Source organism: Pseudorca crassidens, chromosome 2 (assembly GCF_039906515.1).
Source record: "Pseudorca crassidens isolate mPseCra1 chromosome 2, mPseCra1.hap1, whole genome shotgun sequence".
Classification (NCBI taxonomy): Eukaryota; Metazoa; Chordata; class Mammalia; order Artiodactyla; family Delphinidae; genus Pseudorca; species Pseudorca crassidens.
The window spans coordinates 15,819,442-15,841,956 of record NC_090297.1 but is presented as its reverse complement, the minus strand read 5'-3'; the positions used below and the strand labels follow the sequence as shown (position 1 = coordinate 15,841,956).

Genomic DNA, 22,515 nt, shown 5'->3' with positions numbered 1-22,515 from the left:
TCATCCTTTGTGTACCCTGAGTTTCATAAATTGGGATTTTCGGAAAGCAGGACCAAGTTGTAAATCAATCGATCCTTCTCATCAATGGACTCAGGGTTGTCCCGTGGCCTCGGTGAAGGGTTTTCCAGAGCACCTGGTGTGTGAACTCAACAAACACTTGCCATTCAATAATGCATAAAAGAAACTCAAGAAAAACAGCCAAGTCTAACAACAGCGAATATCCACTGAGCACTTCACTTACCGTGGGTCAGGCACTGTGCCAAGCACTTTGCCCACACTAACTCGTGCGAACCCTCACGTCCCTATGATTCAGGTGTTAGTAACGCTTCCAGATGAGGCGCTGGAGGATTAAGGTGCTTGCCCAACGTCCCACACCTAGTCAGAGGAAGTGCCCAGATTTGGGACCAAGCCTCGAGGCATTACACCTCACTGCGGCCTCTTGGAAGGGCATCCAGGTTCTCTGGGGAGACAAAGCGATGCCCGCAGGCCAGCATGGCTCACACCTGCCTCCTTCCCAACTCCCCTGAGGCCCTCAGACCTCTGCTGTGCCCGCCTACCTCTGTCAGGGTGCCCACCTGTGGGGGTGCAGCCTGTGCCGCCCCTGGGCCCCTGCTTTCCTGCCGTGTGGCAATGCTGGTGTTTTCCTCTGCAGAATTCAGGTGTCATACCCGCCAAAGGCCGGACTGAATCGGGCTTGCTGTTTATTTTTTGGCACCTACAAGGTTCTGGGCCCTTTGGGAACAAAAGCGCTCTCCATCTCCAAGCTGTGGCTGACACCCTGGGCTGGATTTGCTCACCAGTTTTCCCCCATCTCAGTGGATTTCCGTGTAACCCGAAGGACATGGTCACGGCCCCGTGCAGTGATAAGTGATAACGTTTGTGCGGAGATTTCTCGAGCGGGCTGGGCAGGCTCAGTTAACTCTCTTACAAGAAAGGCCCAGAACGGCCGGCGCGAAGAGGGCGAGGAAAGGGATGCGCCACATCCCCACCCCTCTGGGGCTGAAGGAAGGAAGGGAGAGACTGGCCGAGTTCCCCAGAGGCCGGGCCCTGCGCGCATTCATTCACTCATCAAGACAATCCCTGAAGGCCTCCTGCGGGCCAGGCTGTCCTGCGCACTGGAGATGGAGGCCCTTCAAGGGCCGAGGCTGCTCGCACTCTGGTAAGAGGAGTAGGATGACGGGCAGGAGTGGCGAGGGCTCTTCAGGAGGTGGAGGAGTCACTGGTTGTCAGGGAAGCTTGTCGGAGGAGTAGCTGCCGCAGCCGCCGCCGACAGGACGAAGAGGAGCTAGCTAGGGTGCGGGAGGGGAAAAACTCCGGGAGGAGGGAACCTTCGGCTAGGCCCGAGGCACTCAGGTCCCTCACCCGGGAAAAGACGCCCTCAGCGGGAGGGAGCTGCCCCTCCCTCCCTTTAAGGCGGAGCGCCAGGGTGCGAGACGGCGCGGGCGGTGCCAGGGCCCCCCGCGGCCGCTGATTGGACGGCGCGGCCGAGCGGAGCCGCCCCGCGGGCGCCGATTGGGTGGGCGAGGGCCGAGGTGACTTGGGCGCTGGTTCCCGCGGCCACGTGGGGGGCGCGCGGGGAGGGGGCGCTGGGAGGGAGGCGGCAGGGGCGGGGCGGGCTCCCGGGTGGGCGGTGGAGACGCTCGGGGCTGCGCGGGGGTCGCAGCGCCGAGCTGCAGGACGGGGCTTGAGACGCGGCTGCCGCGGTGAGTGAGCGCCCGGAAGCCGGGCGGGGGCTGGGACTGGCTGACCGGCGGGAGCGGGACTCGGTCCCCCGGCGCGGAGATGGGGGAGGTTCTCGGATGGGGAGAAGCACCTCTGTCCCTTTCCCATCACCGTCATCATCCATCACCTCCACCATCCCATCCCCATCCGTCACTTCCACCGCCCCTCCGCCAGCGTCCTGCCTCGTTCGCCCCTCCGTCGGTCCGAGGACTTTCTCCGTCCCGGGCCGGCCGGGGACTGTCAGCTGAAAGCCCTGGCAGCGCTCCCCAGGAATAAATACCCACGCTGTGGAGCGCTCCGTACCGCCTGGGCGATTACCCCGTATGTGGTTTGGCCCCACTTAATCCTGAAAACAGCACTTTCCGCTTAATGTCGTCTGTACGGAGAGACCGCCCTGTACTGATAGCACCGCCTTCCCCACCCCACACGCACACACATCTCGTATCTTCTTCACCCTGCTGTATTTTCCTCCAAGTAACTTAAGCCCCCTGAAATGTTTGGGTTTTTTAAAATTTATTTTATTTATTTTTTGGGCTGCGTCAGGTCTTTGTTTCTGTGCGCGGGCTTTCTTCTCTCGTTGCGGTGAGCAGGGGCTACTCTTCCTTGCGGTGCGCAGACTTCTCATTGCGGTGCCTTCTCTTGTGGAGCACGGGCTCTAGGCGCGCGCGCTTCAGTAGTTGTGGCACTTGGGCTCAGTAGTTGGGGCTCGCGGGCTCTAGAGCACAGGCTCAGTAGCTGTGGTGCACTGGCTGTTGCTCTGTGGCATGTGGAATCTTCCCAGACCAGTGCTCGAACCCGTGTCCCCTGCATTGGCAGGCGGATTCTTAACCCCTGTGCCACCAGGGAAGCCCCTCCTGAAATGTTGATTTCTAGTACCGTCCTCCCAACCCAGCTTGGGTGCTCCGTGAGGGCTGGGACTTTGTTTTGTTCACCTGGCACATAGCGCTTGGAAATATTCTCAGCAGGAGCAGATAGATGAAAAACTCCAGGAGGCAGCTGCTTTATTACCCCACTTTATGGTTGAGGAAATGGAGTCTGAGAGGTTGTGACGTGTTGGTTACATCAGCCAACCTTGTGGGACCCCACAGTCCACGATCTTGACCCTAGGCTGCACGGTTCAATCTGTCCCATCCTGTGGTCCAGGCAGGTAGGGGTGGCACCAGGGGTTGTACTGGGGGCAGGGGGCTCTTCTGTGCTGCTGAGCCAAAGCCAGTGGAGCTGAGGCAGGTGACTGGAGTGGCCCTGGTAGCCCCAGACCATCTGGCCCAGGAGGCAGTCGGAGAGAGAAAGCAGCTGTTTTGCTGATCAGATCCACCCCCAGCACCGGAGGTGTTCCGGGCCACAGCTGCTGCTTCCTTGCCTCACCTGCCTCTGGATAGGCTGGAACCCACCAAACTCCAAAGGTGGACACCCTGCTCACTTGGAGGAGGGCGCTGCCATGGCCTTGGGAAAGAGCCCCAGAGACCCAGGCTTGCTTCCGAGCTCCCCCGAATGCTGTGTGACCTTGGGCAAGTGACTTCACCTCCTGAGCCACCATGTACTAAGCACAGTCTGCAGGCTGAGCGGTCTCCCACGATGCTGGAAGGTGGGCCCTCCTTATGACAACCATTCAGCTACGGTGCAGCGCAGCAGAGGGCCTCTGTCCGTGACCCTCGAGGTAGTCAACTCATCCAGTTCCCCATCCCTAAGCAGGGCCACCTGGAAAACCTCCGAGGAGCAAGAGAAGGGCCCCAGTCTCATTTCAAATGTGTCTGCGTAGGAAGGTTCTGGCCTAGAGCCAGGCTCCTGGGCAAAACCTCAGAAAAACAGGTCTGATCCAAAGGGATAAGTGGGTGTCTGTGCCTGGAACAGGTAAGTGGGTCTGTTTCCAGGGTTAGGGTGAGCCTGCACCCTCCCTGGTCCCCTGGGCAGCCCCCAACTTGAGGCCTGGAGCCGAAATGCACTGCACCTCTCAGGCTTGGGGGGAAGAAACTTCCAGTTTTCCGGGGTAGGGGAAGGATCAGGTGATGGGGGGTAAGGGGAGACCTATAAGAGGGCCAGTGGTCTCCCCACCCGCACCCCACAGCCTGCACCCTGGGTGTCCCCAAGGAAGCTGCGGCTCTGGATCTGGAGGACGGAGGCTGTTCACAGCCTTAGACACAGCTGTCCTGGCCTGTGTGTGTGCCATAGCCCTCGTGGTTCCTTTCCATCTTAACACTCTCAGCATCTGAGGGGCTGTGTCAGCAGCAGCGCAGGCAGCATGTGAAATGTGCTCCCCATCTCTCCCTCCTCCCATCTCTCCTTTGTCTCTTTTTCTACTGTCTTTCTCCCCACTCCTCTGTTCCCACTTCTGTTGGCTGCCTTTTCATCCTGGGTTCCTTCGCTCTCTCCCTTTTGCCCCGTTTGGTTTTTGGTCTTTGCCTCCTCTGTCCCGCCCGCACCCACCCTCTCCCCACCACCGCCCCGCCCACGGGTTCCGGGCATCCCAGCCCAGGATGTGATTATGAAGTTGAAAGGCGAGTTCCCTGGAAGCCCCGTCTCCATACCTGGAACCGAGGCCACGTAAGCTCTTGTGCGAGTTACACACCTAACTTGCTGTATTTAAGTGTAAAATGACAGTAGGTAATGGACGTGATGTGAAAAATAATTAGGATCACAAAGTAGCGAGGTGCCAGGAGGGCGGAACCAGGGAGTCTTCAAAGGGACCGCGCGGCCTTTATTCGCTGGCTCTTCCCTTACTGGCTGCTCACTGGATATGGCCGACTGCTGCTGGTGCCCCCACCTGGCCTGAGCCTGGGGTTGAAGGTCAGGGGCAGGCTGAGGTAGGGGCTGTTCCTGGGCCCTCGGCGCTGGATCAGCTCCAAAGCACCCAAACCCTCCTTCTCCAGGACTCCTGCGGGTGCGAGAGCACACCTGGGGTGCACCCATTTCCTGCCCAGCGCCCTGTCTGACCCCTGCTTTCTCCTGGCAGGAATCATGGCCCCCAGGCAGGCCCCCCCTCCTGGCCCAGGTGGTCTCTTCTCAGGTGCGGCCTGGTGCAAGGAGGGCACTGAAAGTGGTCAGACCTCGCTGTCCTCCCAAGCTCCTGCATCAGGTTTGGGGGTTCCCCATCCCTCGTGAGACTGTACTTGTTGATCACAGCTCCGAGCCTGGCAGGCATCGTGCTGGGTTCTGTGCCTGCATTCAATTCTCATTGACTCCTCATGTTACCCCAGGTTTGGGAACAAGGAAATGGAGGCTCAGAGAGGTGAGGCAGCTTGCCCAAGGTCGCACAGGATTTGGACCCAGGTCTCTCTGATCCCAAGTGCAGTGATTACAAGTAGCCTGGTGGGACGGAGCCCGCCAGGATGGGGGATGGAGGTGGGGGTCTAAGTTGGCCCCAGGGAAGCCTGAGGGAGCTGAGTCCCTGGGACCTAGGCAGAGGCATTCAGCCATTCTGTCTGTGACGAGTTTATTCCACGTTCACTGAGCACCAGCTGTGGTCTGAGCTCTGACGGGGAGTAAGTGCTCTCCCTGCCCTTGAGGACGGTCTAGAAGGCAGCTTTCCTCCTCTTCCCCCTCTGGTGGATCTGGGAGAGGGGCCCCAGGAAAGACCAGAGGCTGGGGTGGGCTGGGGCAGGACTCCTCAGCACCCCCGGGGCAGTTGTCCACCCTCCCCACCCCCTGCCTCAGCATCAGTGTCCGGTCTGGTTGGGGTGGGGTCTTCTGGCAGGGGCTGGAGTCAGGCTGGGCGGAAGGAGCCAGGGCCCCGTTGACGCAGCCTTGGCATCCTGCAGTGCCCCCTGCCCCTGTGGACTCCAGAGCTCCTGCCCTGGAACCTGCTGTGGCTCCCCACTGCCCACAGGGCAGAGCGCCAGTGTGACATTTAAGGCCGATCGATCCCAACCCGGCGGCGGCTGCTCTGCTGAGTTCTGCCTCAGGGCCCCAGCTGCCTTCATGCCTCCATGCCTGTGCAGACTCTGTCCTCGCCACTGTCACATCCCTCCTCTTGGGTGCTGCCTTTCCAGGCTGTCCCCCTCCCCTGGCGCTTTGCACAAGCTGGTTACATGTCTGCACCCCCTTCCTCCAGCTCCTTCCTGAAGCTCACTCCTCAGCGAGGCCTGCTCGGCTGTAGTTGACCCCAGCCTGCCCTTCATTTCCTCCTCTCTGCTTTACCACCATCTAGCGTATTCCATATCTTACTTATTATTTAGCTTTCTGTCGGCTCCATGAGGGCAGGCAGGGAGTTTGTCACTTGGGTCAGGGCTGTGTGTCCCCTGGGTCCCAGCGCCCGGGGTGCTGCCTGGCACACAGCCAGTGCTCAGGCAGGGTTTGTTGGATGCAAGAGCTTGGTGGCCTCTGACGGGCGCTCTGAGGCTCGACTGCCTGGGCACCAGCCCTCCTCCCCTGCCCTTTGCAGCCTTCTCTCCTGCGGACCCTGAAGCCGGGCACCCTGGGGGCCATGCAGAAGGCCGGGGCTGGGGGCCGGAGAGCCTCCGACTGCGGCCCTGCCCCTCACCGGCCCAGGTGCATCACCAAGTTTGCCCAGGTGGGTGGGGCCGCCCCACGAGGTGGGCTCCGATGGGCGTGACTGGGTGGCAGGCCCTGGGGATGGACAGGAGCCGTGGGTCACGAGCCTATTTCGGTGGCCCCAGCTCTGGAGTGTGTGTGCACAGATGAGGCGATGGTGCCGCAGAGGGGCCGAGTGGCTTCACCAGGGAGAGTAGCAGAGCCTGGACTCCGAGTCCGCGCTCTGTCACCGTCCACAGCCTACCCGACAGAGCAGAGTGCGTGCGTGGAGGGCGATTTGGAGGACAGGGGTCAGGAGCCATGGGCCTGACTCCCCGTGCCGCCCTCCCACCCCCCACCCCACCCCCAAGCAGTACGTGGGCTCCTTCCCCGTGGACGACCTGGACACCCAGGAGAGCGCGTGGCTGGTGCAGCAGCAGCTGTGGGCACTGAAGGTAAGGGGCTAGGGGCTGGGGGCTGGGGAGCGCACTTCCCTGCGGGGGATCACAGCCTTGGGGTGTCGGCCTGGGAATGGCCCGAGACCCTGTGATCCGTTCCAACCTCCATTCAGAGAGAGGGAGCAAGTGAGGCCCAGGGAGGGGCAGGACCAACGCCGTTCTGAGAGATGGGCCCAGTCAGGACCACACCCGGGCTCCTGGAGCCACGCCCCTGAAGCCCCGGGGGCCCCCTCCCTTGGGTGGTCATGACCTGTGCCCCACAGGTGGAAGCCACAGGTGGAAGAGATGGGGGGGGTGGTCATAACATGGCCCAGGGGTTGGTCTGCCAGGAGCCATCCACACTTCCCCGGCTCCTGGGGGGGATCCCTGTCCAGGGCTCAGTCCCCTGGCCGCTGGGGTGGAGTTGGCTGACCAGCCCAGGGGGACTAGTACAGAGGCTGGGCTGGGCAGGGCCTGGAAGGTAATGTCTGCCCCCCACCAACTGTCTCCCCCACAGGACTGTCCCCGACGCCGGGCTGTCATCCTGAAATTCAGCCTTCAGGGCCTCAAGATCTACAGCGGGGAGGGTGAGGTAGGAACCCGTGTGGGTGCAGGTGAGGACCGGACAGGTGTCCTGCTCCCTGGGAATGCTCTCGCCTCCACCCAGCCCTGCACTGCCCCTCCAGCCTCTCCGGCTGCCCAGCCTGCTCTGGGCCTTTGGACGTCCTCTCTCCAAGGCCCTCCCGCCCTGGCAAGCGTGGACGACAGTTTCTCCTCCCTCTCACCCGCCGGCCGCCAGCCCACCAGAATCTCCGGGGGCCACCTCCTGGCCTGAGCATCAGGACCAACCAGCCCCATGAGGTTTCTGTGGGTCCCCGGGCTTGGCCAGTGGGCTGTGGCTAGCCTCTCATGACTGTGGAACAGGGCCAGGCAGGCTGGAGGCCAGTTGGGAGCCCCTGCTTGGCCTGCCATCCTCCTCTTAGTGCAAACCAATGTTTGATGAACACTAAACCGCGTGCCAGACTGTGAGACCCACGACTCCGGCACCACTCACCTAGGACTGGTGTAAATGGGTGCAGAGCTGTGCATGGCGGGGCCCTGGGTTCAGGGCCTGTGCCACCTGCATGAGGTCTCGCTCACCCCCCAGCCCCACTTGTCACAACAAGGACTCAGAGAGCTGCCCTCACCGGCCCAAGTCACCCGGAGAGTGAGTGGCAGAGCCAGGATTTGAACCCCGGTCACCTGACTCCAGAGACCAGGCGTGCAAGCCCAGGGCTGGCCACAACCGCCTGTCCCCGTGACCCGCAGGCCGTGAACCCTCTGCCCCCTCAGCTCCGTAGCTTGGCATGACCACCCCAGCCAGCAGGTTGGCAGCAGGGAGCAAGGGACCCGAGCTCAGGTTCCCTGTGAAGGATGAGGGTTCCCATGTGAAGCGTGGTTTGGGCAGGCCTGGAAGGAGGGCAGAGTTCTTCACCCCAGGAGCAGGGTGGGCCCGAAGCTGGGCGTGCAGGCTGGAGAGCAGGCCCGGGAGGCCTGCCAGCGGGTGTGCGGGGCCCTCGGGGCTGGCACACGCTGGGCTGGCAGCTGCAGACCACGTGGTGGGTCTGATGGAGGCCGGTGTGCCTGCTGCATCCCCAGGTGCTCCTGATGGCTCACGCCCTGAGGCGCATACTCTACTCCACCTGGTGCCCAGCCGACTGCCAGTTCGCCTTCATGGCCCGAAATCCCCGGAGCCCGGCCAGCAAGCTCTTCTGCCACCTCTTTGTGGGCAGCCAGCCTGGAGAGGTACCTGGGGCCCAGGGCAGGGGGCGCAGCACTCGGGGCGGGGGTTGCTGTGCATCAGTGTGGGTTCCAGGGACCGAGGCCCTGGACGGCTCAGCCACGCTGGCCTGCGCCCCTCCAGGCATGCACCCCTTGCCACCCCGGCTCCTGCTGTGGCACTGCCCTCTGAGGACTCCCTCAAAGCGAGTCGGTGGCCTCAGCGCTCCCCGAGCTTGGAGGTGGGGACCAGGCTGTGCCCTTAGAGATCGGAGGGTCACACTGCCAGGCCTTTGCCCTTGCTGTTCTCTCTGCCTGCAACCCCTTCCCCTTCTCATTCTGGCAAATTCCAACTCGCCCTTTGAGGCTCAGCCCGTGTGTCTGTGGAGCCCACCTTGAATCCTCCAGACCGCCCCCCACACTTTCTGCGGTCCTGTGGCACGCACTGCACTCTGTCATCGGTCTGTCCCTAACTGCAGTCACGGGAATCCTTTGAGAGCAGAGGCTGGGTCCGGGTCTTGAACTGTTCTGGTGCTTGGCCCCGTGGGGAGAGTGGGTGGGCGGGTAGACCCCGAAACGCAAAGCCAGTGTGGCCGCCATGAGCAGTGGAGGCTCGGCAGCCAACTGTTCGGCGAGCAGAGGCTGGGCTTGGTCCCGCGCAGCAAGCATTTGCCCTGTGCAAATGTGTGTCAAGCCCTGTGCCGGCCGCTGGAGTGACAGGTGGCTGACGCGTGGCCCTTGATCTTCTGGAGCTCACAGTTCCAACGTGCTGGGCCTGGGCGATGTGTGTCGCGGATGGAATGTGTGGGCCCCAGAGTGCTGGGCTTCTCCAGGGGGTCTTCTGTGGTCCGTTTTCATTAAAGGGGCGCAGGGAGGTGGGGAGGAGGAAGCTGAGGCGCAGAGATGCCATGCTGTACCCAGGGTCACCCAGCAGCTCCTAGGTGACAGAGCCAGGACTGGATCCCAGGTTGTGTGACTTCAGGGCCTGGGCTCTTAGCCACTCCCCCAAGAGGGTACAATGCGCAGGGTGAGGGTAGTAAACCTAGGGCTAGGAGTGCATTTAGCCCATGTCGTCGCAGCTCCAAGCATGACGCCTGGAACAAGGTAGATGCTCGGTATTTGTTAAATGAATAGAGGAAGCTGGTCGGGGATGCTGCATTGGTGGTGAGGTTTTGAGGGATAAGAAGTTTTCCCAGGGAGAATGGGGAAGAGCATTCCACGCCAAGGGGCTGCATGCCCCCCTGGTGCCTGGGTTGACGCCTGAGGAGGCCCCCAGGAAACCTCCCCCAGCTGAGCCCGCCTCCCTCTCCCTCCCCAGGTCCAGATCCTGCACCTGCTGCTCTGCCGCTCCTTCCAGCTCGCTCACCTCTGGCAGCACCCTGAGGAACGGGCACGGCCTGAGCCCTGCCCGGGACCCGTAGGGGACGTGCCCCTGAAGCCCCTGTCGGGCCCTGGGGGCACCCCTGGCCTAGTACGGGAACCCCTCGGCCGTGATCAGCTCTCACAGCACGTTAACGCGCTGGTCTCCTTCGGGCGGCTGCCAGCAGGGGTGCCTGGGGGCAGTGGGGTACGCGGCACCCCAGCCAGGGAGTGGGCCATGGACAAGGGAACTGGGCGAAGGTTTGGGGATCAAGAGGGGCGGGTGCTGGACTTCCGTGGGAGGGGCTCATGGCTGGGCCTGAGTCTGGCTGCCCCTGCGGGGTCCTCTTGGTGCCCTAGAAGGAGCCGCCGGAGTCGGAAAGCCGCGGGGGCGCCCGCCACGCCCGCCTGGGGAACCCGTACTGCTCGCCCACGCTGGTGCGCAAGAAGGCCATCCGCAGCAAGGTGATCCGCTCCGGGGCCTACCGCGCCTGCACCTACGAGACGCAGCTGCAGCTGTCGGCTCGTGAGGCCTGTGAGTGGCCGGGCACGGCTGCGCGAGTCGGCGAGGGTGGGCCTGAGTGTCCGTGTCTGCGGGGCCGTGACTGTCGATGCCTGCGCCTGGGAGTGCTGAGGCCTCGTGTCCACGCGAGGGAGGGCGCGAGGGCGCAGCCGGGGCTGCGTGCCCAGGGGCTTGCAGAGGCGACTGCGTAGCTGCTGATGTGCTGTGATTGGGGAGGGGCTGTGCCTGGAGATGTGCCTGGGCGCTGCTGTGCCTCTGGGGAAGCAGGATGTGTGCAGACTGGGCCGGGAGCGGCGGGGGTGATGAGGCCTGTGGGCGTGGGCCGGGCTGGGCGCGGGAGGGGACCACCTCTCTTCCTCTGAGCCCTGGATGGTCTCCATAGTTCCTGACGCGTGGGAGGCCTGGCCCCGGGGTCCTGGGGGCCCCTCATGCCTGGTGGAGAGCGAGGGCAGCCTGACGGAGAACATCTGGGCTTTTACTGGCATATCGAGGTAGGAGGGGGTGCCCAGCCCTTTTGGGGGGGCGTCAGAGAAATAGGCTGTGGGCTCCCCCGAGGCCCTGAGACGTGTCCATCCCTGCACTTGGGCGGAGGCCTCCTGACCTCGGGACCTCAGGCCAGGGGCTTCCCCACCGTGGGCCTCAGTTTTCTGAAGTGTGAAGTGGGGATAATAAAAGGACCTTCATTGCAGGGCTGTGGAGAGGATCAAATGAGGTTATTCAGGTAAAGCCTTCAGCGCCTGGCCTGTCACAGGGTTCAGCTCCCTAAATGCCAGCTCTCTACCGATTGGGTCTTGAAGTTGTCAGCAATTAGGACCCCCTTGGAAACCTTTTAGAAGGGAAGGCTAAAAGCTTCCTTCCGTTGCGGGTCTACTCTGGGGCAGGCACTGTGTTTACGGTGCTGTGGAGCTGTGATGCCATTAAGCAAGCTGAGGCTGGGTCCTGACTAGGGGGCCCGCCCTCAGCCTCTCCCCTCTGCCCTCCCAGGCCCAGTGCCCTCGCCCTGCTGCGGAGAGACGTGCTTGGGGCCTTCCTGCTGTGGCCTGAGCCAGGCACCAGTGGCCAGTGGTGCCTGTCGGTGAGGACACAGTGCGGCGTGGTGCCCCACCAGGTCTTCCGGAACCACCTAGGCCGCTACTGCGTGGAGGTAACAGTGCTCCTGGCCCTGCCCCTCGCCCTCCAGCCCCGCCCTTTCCTAACCACTGAGGGCCTGAGCCCTCCTCACCCTCATCCCGGGCCCCCATTGGCTCTCTCTGGCCCCACCCCTTATTTAACTCTCCATCCACTCTTTCGTCCTTGGCCCTTCTGGCCCCGCCCCCACTGGCCTATTGGCCCCACCTGTACTTTGCTGGCTCCACCGTAAGTTCTCTTGCTCCGGGAAGGTAGAGTCTTGGGCTAGGGTCATGCCTCACATTTTTACAGAAATCCCGGCTTTTAAAAAGTCACGCTTTCCCACACCCTAACTCATCTTTTAGCAGTAGAGGAAACTGATCAGAGAGGGTAGAGGCTTGCGTAAGCTCACACAGCCTCCGAGTCTCTAGGTCTGGAGTCTTGGCCTGATCACAGGTTTCCAGGGACAGGGGTGGGCAGGAAGGACTTTTTAAATGTGTGGCCTTACTTCCACGCCGAGTGCCTCAGTCCTGTCCAGGCTGGGAGGAGAGAAAGGGAGGGAACCGGGGTGTGGTTCTGCTGTGAGCAGGACAGTGTCCTCTCTGGGCTCGAATATCCTCCTCCCTCCTGGGGCAGGATCCTGTGTGAGGGGGCGGTTGTGTGGAAGGGGGAGCTGGAGCTGAAGTCCCTTCCCCTCCTCGCCCCCACCAGCACCTGCCGGCTGAGTTCCCCAGCCTGGAGGCCCTGGTGGAGCATCACGCTGGGACGGAGCGCAGCCTCTTCTGCTCCCTCGACATGGGCCGCCTGAACCCCGGCTACGAGGAGCAGGACTGCGGGCCCGAGGGCAGGCTTCCCCGGACGCTCCGGCCCCTTGGCCATGCCAAGTCCGAGGCAGAACTGCAGGGCCTGGGCTAGGACGCTGAGCCCCACGCCAAGAGGCCCCGCCTCACCCTGGTTCCTGGGCCTCAGCAGGCTGCTCTGCTCTGCCCTTCTGTCACCCCGCTGGGCACCAGTTCCATCCAGTCACTGCCCTTTGGACCAGTCTTCCATCACTACCCTGCCTGTGGGCGGAGCCCCGAGAGTGGGGATCGCCAGCGGCTTCTCACACGGCCTGTCAGGATTGCAGGAGGGGCAGGCAGAGCTCCCGGCTTCCGTGGACTTGCTGGGTGACTGGGTGCTTGTCTTCTCTGGGCTTCACCTTACTCCTAGGTGGGGAGCTTTCCAAGGTGGGCGGGAAGGTTTGCTCCAGCAGAGGTGGAGCCCTCTCCTAAGGAGGCCAGGCCTTGGGGCCCTGACTGGGCGTCTCCAGAGAGCTCCTGACCCAGGCAGCCAGACATGTGAGGGAGAGGTATCTGGGGAGGCAGGAGTGAGTTCTCACTTTGGGCGAAGGCATGGGGACGAGCCACCCTCTCCGTGAGAGAAACAGGGATGACGTGATGGAGCTTGGAGGCTCCATCCAGGCTGACGGAGCGAGGCCTGTTTCCCATGTCCTTTGAGGCTAAAGGAGTCTTCTCTTGAGTTCTGAAGAGTGGGGGTTAAGAGGGTGCAGAAAGGGCAGGACGGACAAAGAGCCGTGCCACCCAAAGCCCACATGCAGGTGGACGCCTGTGTGCAGAGAGGGATGTGAATGGGCCGACAGGGCAGAGAATCTCAGTGAACCTTCAGACTAGGAAGGCTGGTTCTTCTCCACTCAAATCCACGGGCTTGTGGTTCCTGCTTACTTGGAAGGGATGTCCCAGTCTCATCCCCGCCCACACACCCCTGCCCCCCCGCAGGCTCACTTTCTTTGGCCATTTGACCGGGAGGGGCCAGCAGTGAGCTGCAGGCTTAGAGGGGTGACCAGGGTCCTGCTCCACTCATCCTGCAGGCCAGACTGGGTTTGGTGGCTGCCTGGGAAGCCCCCCAATGGTGGCATTTCCCTTAATGGGCATCTGTCAGGGGCCACTTCACTAGGCCAGCCCCCTTGGGGATGGGGGTCAGGGAGGAATCATCCAAAGATAGAACTGATGTGGGCCCTGCCAGAGGGTACTTGGCCTCAGCGGCAGTGGGGGTCCATCCAGGGAAATAACGCTAGTCTAAGGCAATGGCCCTGCGGTGACTGACGACGGATCTGGGTATTCCCCTGTATAAGTAAACTTGACAGACAGGCATGAATCTACCAGATTAAGATAGGGAGCAAGTTCACTTTGGATGAACTTCTGTTCCTGAGGCAGAGGCCAAGTCATGAGTCTGGGGGCTGCCCTCTCCCCCATCTGGGGAGGAAATGTGACCGCTCAGCGTCTTGAAAGTAACAGACTTCTGACTCCTGGAAGGAAGAGGGCAACCCCAACGGAATAAAAAGAAGGGAGGAGCCTCAGAAGCTCAGGCCTGGTGTTCCCAGCTTACAACCTCCGGCTCAGCAAATGGTCTTGGCTGGGGCCTAGTCACTCTTGTCACAAGGGATAGGAGGAGGCTGTCCTTTGGGGGCTCTTTTCACTGGAACCACAGTACTGATTTTATACTGAATGTGAGTGGGAACCCAGCCTCATTTTACGGCCATTACTACCAGAACCCATCTCCTCCCTGGGCAAAGCCCTGGTCCCTCGTGGGAGGCCCCAGGCTCCCATTTCCCTGGCAAGGAGAGGGGTTTGGTGACATGGGGCCCAGGATTACAGCCCTGGAGTCGCACACATTTAAGAAGACCTGATAACTGGTCTTAACCTCTGTAAGGGATGGATTTTGTTGCACAAGTTATCTGTGTGGACAAGGTGTCAGGAATGTTCCCAAAGTACTTTAACATTCCTTCACACAGCATTTATGGATCACACAGTACAAAGGTTTTTGACCCACATATGCAGACGCCTCAATGTCTCAATTATAGACCACAGTTTTCTCTGTTCCAACCAGTGCCCCCTGGGTAGCCCAGCTCTCCTTACTGTGTGGACTTGAAATAAATAAAATGCATTTCTTCGGATTGTATAGTACAGACTTTTCCTTAGAAAGGCGAGGTCTTTGTCCGGTTTGCCGGCTTCGCTTCTGTTTGCCAACCATACCTTCCACTGCTGCTGAATGATGAACCAGACAGAGATACTGTCCTCCGGGGCTCAGGAGGTCTTGAAGGAATTGGGTAGGTAGATTCAAGCAATGACTCTACTGCTTAAAACCTTCAGTGGGTATTTCCTACGGGAAAAAGACTCAAGTCCTTATATTCTGGCCACTCGGGTTTTCCTTCTGCTCCTGCAACGTGCCACAGGGTCTTTGCACAGCCTGTACAAGCCTCCTCGTCTTCCTCTTCTTCCTTTACCTGATTAACTCCTCAACCTTACCATCTCTCAGTCTCAGGAAGCCTGCCCTGACTGCCCCCTGACCCCTGCCCGGCCTGGGGGAGGTTTCCTGGCTAGATATTCCATAAAACTGGTCCTTTAGTTTGTTAACACTCTTATTTATGGGATTTTTGTTTGTGGGACATTTGTTTCAAATGTCAGCCTCCCCCACTAGACTCTGGGCACCTGGAGGGCAGGGACTGGGCTGTCTCGCGGCATCTATCACCGTGCCCGGCAGGCACGTAGCTGACAATTTCTGTGCAAAGGGGAGCGTAGAGGAGGTGTGACGGCCGCTATTCTGGAGGGACTTGTGCTCGGGGTGGGGGTGGGGAGAGAGGCCAGGTAGCCTCTCCAACCAAAAGACCAGCTTTCAAAGTTTTTTGTTTTGTTTCTCAATCTTGAGTCTTAATGAAAACAAGGGGCAGCGTTAGAGGGAAGCTTTGCTCTGTCCCCGGGGCTGTGATAGGCTCTGGGACAGCCTTCCCGAGTCAATACAGGGATGTGGATAAAGGGCAGCAAGGTCCTGTTGCCTTTCTCAGTAGGTCTCTAATCCCCGGATGAGGCCTCTCCTCTAGTATTTCTCTCCGAGGTGCAGTCAAGCCTGGCCTCCCCTGGGCCACCTCGGGCAAGCTGCTTAACCTCTCTGGACTGGGACTGTGGGGACTGGAGAAGAAAACGGCTGTGCAGCATCTGGCACCGAGCCGGCAGATGCTCCAGCAAAGCCAGTGCCGGTCCTCCCCGACGGCCGCCCCCGCGCGCCGGCCTCCAGCCGGAGGTTGCTCTCGGGGCCTGCCGGGCGCGGAGAACGCGCGGAAGTTCGGGAGGCACGGGCTGTGACGCCAGGGGCGTTGCCCAGCAACCGCGAACGCCGTGGCGGCGTCCGTGCTAGCGGGCGGCTGGGGCGGCTCCGGGGACTCTGGTCTTGCGGCGGCGCCTGCAGCGCTGATGCCCCACTGCCCGCGCCCGGTCTGGACCTCAGGGACGGGCGAGCCCGGGAGCGGGAGGAGGCGGCGGCTCCGGCTCGGGTCCTGAGACTCCCCCGCGGCCCCTACCCTCCTATCGAGGCGTCCCCCAAGGAGTCCGGTCGCCCCGCCGCCGCCCCAACCCCGCCCGCGAGGCCCCGCCCCCCGGCCCCGGCGCCCCGGCGGCTCCCGCCCCGAGGTCCTGTGTCCTGGTCGCGGTGTCCACGTCGGGCCGCACCCCGGGGACCCCCGCCGCGGCGCCATGGCCTCGGAGTCGGTGAAGGTGGTGGTGCGCTGCCGCCCCATGAACCAGCGGGAGTTGGAGCTGAACTGCCAGCCTGTGGTGACGGTGGACTCCGCGCGCGGCCAGTGCTTCATCCAGAACCCGGGCGCCGTCGACCAGCCCCCCAAGCAGTTCACTTTCGACGGCGCCTACTACATGGACCACTTTACCGAGCAGATCTACAACGAAATCGCCTACCCACTGGTGGAGGTGAGGACGCCCGCGAGGCCGCCTCCGAGGACCCGCTGGGCAGGACCTGGGGGACCTGGAACCACTCGGAGGGATCCTGAGGGACTGCCCTGCCCGCAAGCAGGGCGGGAAGGCCCTTCTGGAGGGGCGCGGGTGGACAGCAGCAGGTTAGTCTGAAGACTTCTGTCAGCAGACAGCTGGAACCCGTCTACAATGTCTCCACTGCCCCCAGTGCCAAGGCTGGTCCTCACCCCCATCCTTCCAGCCTGCTTCCCACAGGAACTCCAGCCCCCAAGACCACTTGCCCTCCACCCTCACCCAACACCTTCAGGACTTCTCTAAAAGCTCCAGCCACTTCCCCAGCCTCCTCCTCTTAAGAGCCCCAGGTCTCCTCCCCCTCCCCCTCCCCCTCTCCTTTCTCCTCCGCCCCCTCACTAGTTCCCTGCTTCTGCAGAGAGAAGGCTGCTGGCCTGGCCTTGGTCCTGGAGAACTGGAAACTCTTTACCTTTGGTCTGACTTACCTTCCTCCTTGGCGGTTGAAGAACAGCGAGGCCACAACAGTTTCTGCCCCTTATAGGGCTTTTACCTTTTTTCACACTCTCACACTACGTAGCTCCTTGGCGCTGCATGACAGGGAGGTTCACATTTCACAGATGGGGAGACTGAGGCCCATAGGGAGGAAACATGGCAAGCTCCCACAGTGAGTTTCTGGCGGAGGTGGGGCTGGAGCTACTCCTGGCCCAAGGGCTCTTTCCTTGCTACCACCATCTCCCCAGCTGTGCATCGAATCGCTAGTGAAGTGAGATGTCACAGGTTGTTTCAGGAAAAAAGGAAAAGTTTGGGAAGTGCTGCATACACCCTCCCTCACTTGAAGCTGCACATTAGGGTACTTGAGGCTCTGGGGAGTCTTGCGGTGGAGAAAATAGTTTGGCTTATTTAACCCAGCATTTCCAAAAGGTATTTGCCTGTGGAACCTTTTTGTTTTGGCCGGCAGGCCAGTTAGCATCCCCCAGAGCACCTCCTTTGGCCACAGTCAAAACCGCCTGTGAGGGTGGAAGTGTTCTGGAACCCAGAGCCCCCCAGTGGTGAGGGCGTGACTGTAGAAGATGCCCAGGGAAAGAGGGCAGCTCTCCCCAGAGGGTGGTACCACGCTCTGGGGATGGCCAGGCTGTCCTACCATCCTGGTCTCCCAGGCTGGAAGGGACCAGAATCGGTCCTCTGGTCCAGCCGCCCCCCTACCCCGGGTCCTTGAATGTCCACCTTGAATGGTCCTTGGATGGCAGGAGCTCTCTCTTCCCAGAGCTGCCTGCTCCACCTTGGCTTCTTAGCTCCTAGAAGACCATTCTGCACGGTGAGTCAGAGTCAGCCACCCTGATGCTTCCAGCAACCTGCTGTAGCTCTGTCCCCAGGGCCCCTCTGCTTCCCCGTCCAGGGTCGCCCCTCAGAGACTGGAAGATTCCAAGATTGAGTTCTCCTTGGCTTTGCCTTCTCCAGGGCCTCAGCCTTGCTCATGGGTTCCCCTCCGCATCGTGGAAATAATTCCCCTGAGCAAGCCTCCCTTGGTTAAGGTTCCCAGGAAGCCCCAGCCCAGAGGGGGAGACCTAAGGAGACAGTGGCTACCTCAGACCTCCAGCTCTCACTTCTGTCCCGAGTTCACTGCTACAGGGGATTCTGTCAGACCCCTACCTCCAGTCACCCCACAGAGCCTCAAACTCAACATGACATATGTTCCTTTTCATTCATTCATTCATTCAGCTAACAAATAGTGTTCTCATACCAGGCCCCATCCTAGGCGTGGGGAGCGCCGCCCTCAGCCAGCTCATGATCAGGTGGGGGAGCAGCTAAGCTAGTAGCTACAAGCCAGGGTGATGAGTGAGAGGAGAATCCTGGGGGACTTTCTGGCAGCATAGAGAAGGCTAGCAAACCTGGGCTTGGAGGGGATGGGAAAGCAGGGAGGACTTCCTGGAAGTGGTGAGATCTAAGCTGAGACAGGGATGAGAGGAGTCAGCCAGGCAAGAAGGTAGAGGAAAGGGCCTTTCAGGTGGAGACCAGCATGTAGCATTTGATCTTCACCAGACATATGTAGAGCTGGAGGGATCATTCCTGGCGAGGAAGCAGAGACCTTGAATGTCACAGAATGAGTTACTGGTGGTTTTGATCCCCAGCGCAGTGCCAGGTCCCCATGCCCCATCCTGCTGCCTCTATTAAATGAGCAGCATGTGAATCATATGCAAAGCATGGTTCAGCAACTTGGAGCCAGGAGTAGCTGCATCCTTAGGCCGGGCGGCTGTGTGTCTCTCCTGCTGGGCTCTGACCACCTCCAAGCAGCCTCCTGCCCAGGCCCTTCCCTTCAGTTCCTACTGCACGAAGCCCCCAGCACTTCGGACTGACCCTTCCCTTCCCCACCCCCACCCCCACCCTGAAATCCAGGCTCTGTTCCTGATCTCCTCTGTCACTGGGTGACCTCTTCCACTGTCCTGGGAGCTGTCCACCTCAGACCCACATTTCAGCCGACTCAGCATGTCCTACCCTGAGCTCCTCGCCTCCACACCTGGCCCGCTGCCTGGTCTGTGGGTTCTTTCCCAGCCAGTGGCTTTGCCATTTCCCCGTCCTCCCCGCTTCACACCCATGACCTTAGAGTCGCCTCTGATGACCCACCACCCAACCCACGCGGGGACCAGGTCCCATGGCTTCTACCAGGACAGACTGAGGACGGGCCTGGTGTCCAGAGACATCGATGCAGTAGAATTTGGCCCCTGGATGGAACACAAAACTGTTCGTTTGGGAGAGGACAGAAAGGGGACGTGAGGCAATTTAGCACAGATGCTGTTATTTCAATTTCAATAGTTACGCGTTGATTTTAATGAGAAGTAGAAGAAATATTTAGCATGTCCAGCCTGTAATGCAGCTTCACGGGAATTACTGCTGAGGATGACATCAAGTTAACAGGAGAGTCAATTAACAGTTTGATTTCATGAAAATCATTTAGTAAATAATAATACGGGGAACATGGCAGAACCCGGGGTGGACAGTGGCTGGCATTTAGGACCTGCTCCGTGTGTGCGCACGTCTCTGGTGGGTCTGGAGGTATCAGTTGATGGGTGAAGCGTTTCTGAAATCTTATGTTTTGCCTTAATGCATGTAAAGTTGTCTTCTACTTCACAGCAGCGTGGTTCTGCAGAACTTTCTGCAGTGGTGGAAATGTTCCGTATCTGGGCTGTCCAGTTAGGGACTACCAGCCATATGTGGCAAGTGAGCACTTGACATGAGGCTATTGCTTTTGAGGAACTGAATTTCAGTTTTATTTGATTTTTTTAATATAAATTTATTTATTTATTCATTTTTGGCTGTGTTGGGTCTTCGTTGCTGCGCGCAGGCTTTCTCCAATTGCGGCGAGTGGGGGCTGCTCTTCACTGCGGTGCATGGGCTTCTCATTGCGGTGGCTTCTCTTATTGTGGAGCACGGGCTCTAGGCGTGCGGGCTTCAGTAGTTGTGGCATGTGGGCTCAGTAGTTGTGGCTCGCGGGCTGTAGAGCGCAGGTTCAGTAGTTGTGGTGCACAGGCTTAGTTGCTCCGTGGCATGTGGGATCTTCCTGGACCAGAGATCGAGCCCATGTCCCCTGCATTGGCAGGCAGATTGTTAACCACTGCACCACCAGGTAAGTCCCTGAAATTAATTTTAATAATCCATTTTATTTGACCTTTTATTTGACCCAATAGTATCCAAAATATTATCATTTCAATAAAACATAATAATAGATACTATCATGGTATAGTAGCTATTAGGGAGATAGTTTACATTGTTTCTTCATAATAAGTCTTCGAAATTGGGTGTGTGTTTCATACTTATCGCACATCTCAGTTTAGGTGTTTAAGTGTCCATAGTTCAAATGAAATGAAACACAAAAAAATAAAGTTGTGTTTGATGGGAAAATATTTTACACTGCTTCAGTTTTTAAATGTAAATTAACATAAATTCAGTTCCTCAGTCGCATCAGGCGCACTTCTGGTGTGGCTGGTGGCTGCCCTACTGGACAGTGCATATAAAATATTTATTTTGATATAGAATCCCTTGTCAGGTCTGGGTGACATTGATGGTCCGGGCACTGCACCGTGTTGTCCCTGGGGCTTCGCGTGCCCTGCCTCTGAGGCTCCTGGTTGGGTGACTGGTCTGCCACGGCTCTCCCACACCTCAGGGGCCTCATCCTGGTGTGTAGCACCTGGCCCTCTGATGAGCTGCGGATCGTGACTTCCAGTCTTCCTTCCCCAGCAGTCCCTGGGGATCCTGAGCCCCGCAATGGTCTACAGGATGGGTCTTTCTTTTTTTTTTTTAATGTATTTTTTTAGAAAGGGTCTTCGTTGGGTCTTTGTTTCTGTGCAGTGCAAGGGCTTTCTCCAGTTGCGGCGAGCGGGGGCCACTCTTCATCGCGGTGTGCGGGCCTCTCACTGTAGCAGCTTCTCTTGTTGCGGAGCACAGGCTCCAGACATTGTGGCTCACGGGCCTAGCCTGTCCACGGCATGTGGGATCTTCCCGGACCGGGACATGAACCCACGTCCCCTGCATTGGCAGGCGAACCCTTAACCACTGCACCACCAGGGAAGCCCTTTCTTTAATATTTTTAATTAAAAAATTTCGGCTGCATCGGGTCTTAGTTGCAGTACCCGGGATCGTTGTTGCGGCATGCCTGTGGGATCTAGTTCCCCGACCAGGGATCGAACCTGGGCCCCCTGCATTGGGAGCATGGAGTCTTACCCACTGGACCACCAGGGAAGTCCCTACAGGATGTGCCTTTGCAGTGGAAACGGGCACAGATGCCACCTGGGCCCTGGGGGCCTGGGCACAGCTCTCTGGGCCCACATTCTAACACAGGATTCCCCTGCCCCCATACTAAGTTCTAGAATTTGTGATCTCATGAGCTGGATGAGGGCAGGGACTAGGGTGTCTTCTTTGTTCATGGCTCTGTCACCAGCCACAGTCCCCCTCAGAGGAGAGAGTCGGTACCTATGGAAAGAACAATCGCATCAGTGAATGAAGGATGCCCTTGGGTATGCCACCTGGTTTGCCTCCTGCTTCTTCCCAGATTCGTCTCCATCCCCCTCGCCCAAGTTCCACCTGCTCTCAGCCTCTCACCTCTCTGGTCTTTGCTCAGGCTGTCCCCTCAGCCTAGAATGCCTTCCTCTTCCTGTCACCTGTTAAAATCCAAGCCACCCTTTCTGCTCCCCCTTTCTCCTCCACCTGCCCAGGAAGCTTTGCCTGGCGCTTCCTGCACCTTCTGTCTCCCCCTCTTGGCACTCCCTCTCCTTGCCCGTCCTGTACGCCATCATTACATGCACCTCCGCCTCATATGAGGATCATGTGTATATGTCTTGTCTCCCGCACGTTCCAGGCAGACATTTAGGGAGCACCTACCTCTGTGTGCCAGCACTTCGTGTGCCAGCACGTGAAATAATTCCTGTGTACAGCTCCCGACAGCCTCAGGGGAGGTGCTGTTCTTACCCTTTGTTACAGATGAGGAAGCTGAGGCTCCATGTGCCTGATAAGGACAGGCCAAGGGCACAGTCAGTAAAGGATGGCGGCCAGGCTCTTAGCCATGCACAGGGACAGTCTCCCAGCCCACCGCGCAGTGACCCCCTTGAGGACAGAGCTGTGCCGCGTTCATCTCTGCACTGCCCTCCCCCAGCCCTGTGCCACCGTGGTGGGAGAGCCAGGGAGGGGCCCTAAGTCTGTGAGTCAGGAGGCAGCCCTGCAGCCCCGGGCCTGGCCCCAAGCCTGGCTGAGCTCGGCCAGCTGAGCCCTGGGCTGTGTCCTCCCACACAGGGCGTCACCGAGGGCTACAACGGCACCATCTTTGCCTACGGCCAGACAGGCAGCGGGAAGTCCTTCACCATGCAGGGCCTGCCTGACCCACCCTGCCAAAGAGGCATCATCCCTAGGGCCTTCGAGCACATTTTTGAGAGCGTCCAGGTACGGGCCTGGGGGATGGAAGGGGCAGGGTTGGGCTCCCCAGGCGTTACCGTGAATGATCCCAGAGCACTTTTGACCTGGGCAGCGGTTGTGGGATGCGGTCAGAGCGGGCTTGACGCGGCACAGATGAGCAGACAGACGCAGGCTCTGGTTTCTGAAGAGGTGATGGGAGAACTTAAAGCTGAGAAAATTCTACCTGCTGTGTTTTCCTCCTGCCATTTTTGGATTTTAACATTTCGTATAACACTTCACATGGATATGATGACCCAGAGTGCTGGCCCAAGAAATGGCTGTAAACAATCATAGCTTCCTTTTTTAATTGAGCAGCTGCTACAGGCCAAGCATTGTGCAAAGCCCTTTGCATAATTATCTCACGACCACCCTGGCCCAGGAGGTAGCTGTTATCCTCATTTTTGAGATAGGGAAGCCAAGGCTTGGAGCC

At 59.6% G+C, this 22,515-nt stretch overlaps 2 protein-coding genes across 12 annotated transcripts in view; both read left to right on the top strand.

Annotated features, from left to right (window-relative positions):
* The first annotated feature begins 1,038 nt into the window (after nt 1–1,038).
* Nucleotides 1,039–14,326, top strand: SH2D5 (SH2 domain containing 5). 10 transcript variants are annotated; one of them, XM_067722743.1, is made up of 10 exons: nt 1,039–1,159; nt 6,101–6,229; nt 6,561–6,644; nt 7,144–7,218; nt 8,265–8,411; nt 9,703–9,951; nt 10,104–10,278; nt 10,649–10,757; nt 11,251–11,410; nt 12,085–14,326. In XM_067722743.1, exons 2-10 carry the CDS (start codon nt 6,143–6,145, stop codon nt 12,286–12,288), a joined length of 1,290 nt encoding a protein of 429 aa, XP_067578844.1. In that variant the 5' UTR covers nt 1,039–1,159; nt 6,101–6,142; the 3' UTR covers nt 12,289–14,326. The 10 variants fall into 10 exon arrangements, with proteins under 10 accessions (XP_067578844.1, XP_067578849.1, XP_067578837.1 ...); XM_067722748.1 differs by lacking the exon at nt 1,039–1,159 and adding an exon at nt 1,609–1,703 and having other exon boundaries at nt 6,564–6,644; XM_067722736.1 differs by lacking the exon at nt 1,039–1,159 and adding an exon at nt 1,609–1,703.
* Nucleotides 14,327–15,899: 1,573 nt separating this feature from the next.
* Nucleotides 15,900–22,515, top strand: part of KIF17 (kinesin family member 17) — a 48,271-nt gene continuing 41,655 nt past the window's right edge. For both annotated transcript variants that reach the window (XM_067722709.1, XM_067722706.1), the window contains exons 1-2: nt 15,900–16,130; nt 21,927–22,073. In XM_067722709.1, the coding sequence (XP_067578810.1) occupies nt 15,900–16,130; nt 21,927–22,073 (378 nt within the window). The remainder of the gene's footprint in view (nt 16,131–21,926; nt 22,074–22,515) is intronic.

What these genes read in the sequence shown, in the direction of transcription:
- SH2D5 (XM_067722743.1), top strand. Translation starts at nt 6,143, where the DNA reads ATGCAGAAGGCCGGGGCTGGGGGCCGGAGAGCCTCCGACTGCGGCCCT. An exon ending in AGCAGCTGTGGGCACTGAAG is followed by an intron (nt 6,645 to 7,143) that starts GTAAGGGGCTAG and finishes TCTCCCCCACAG; the next exon opens with GACTGTCCCCGACGCCGGGC. An exon ending in TGGGCAGCCAGCCTGGAGAG is followed by an intron (nt 8,412 to 9,702) that starts GTACCTGGGGCC and finishes CTCCCTCCCCAG; the next exon opens with GTCCAGATCCTGCACCTGCT.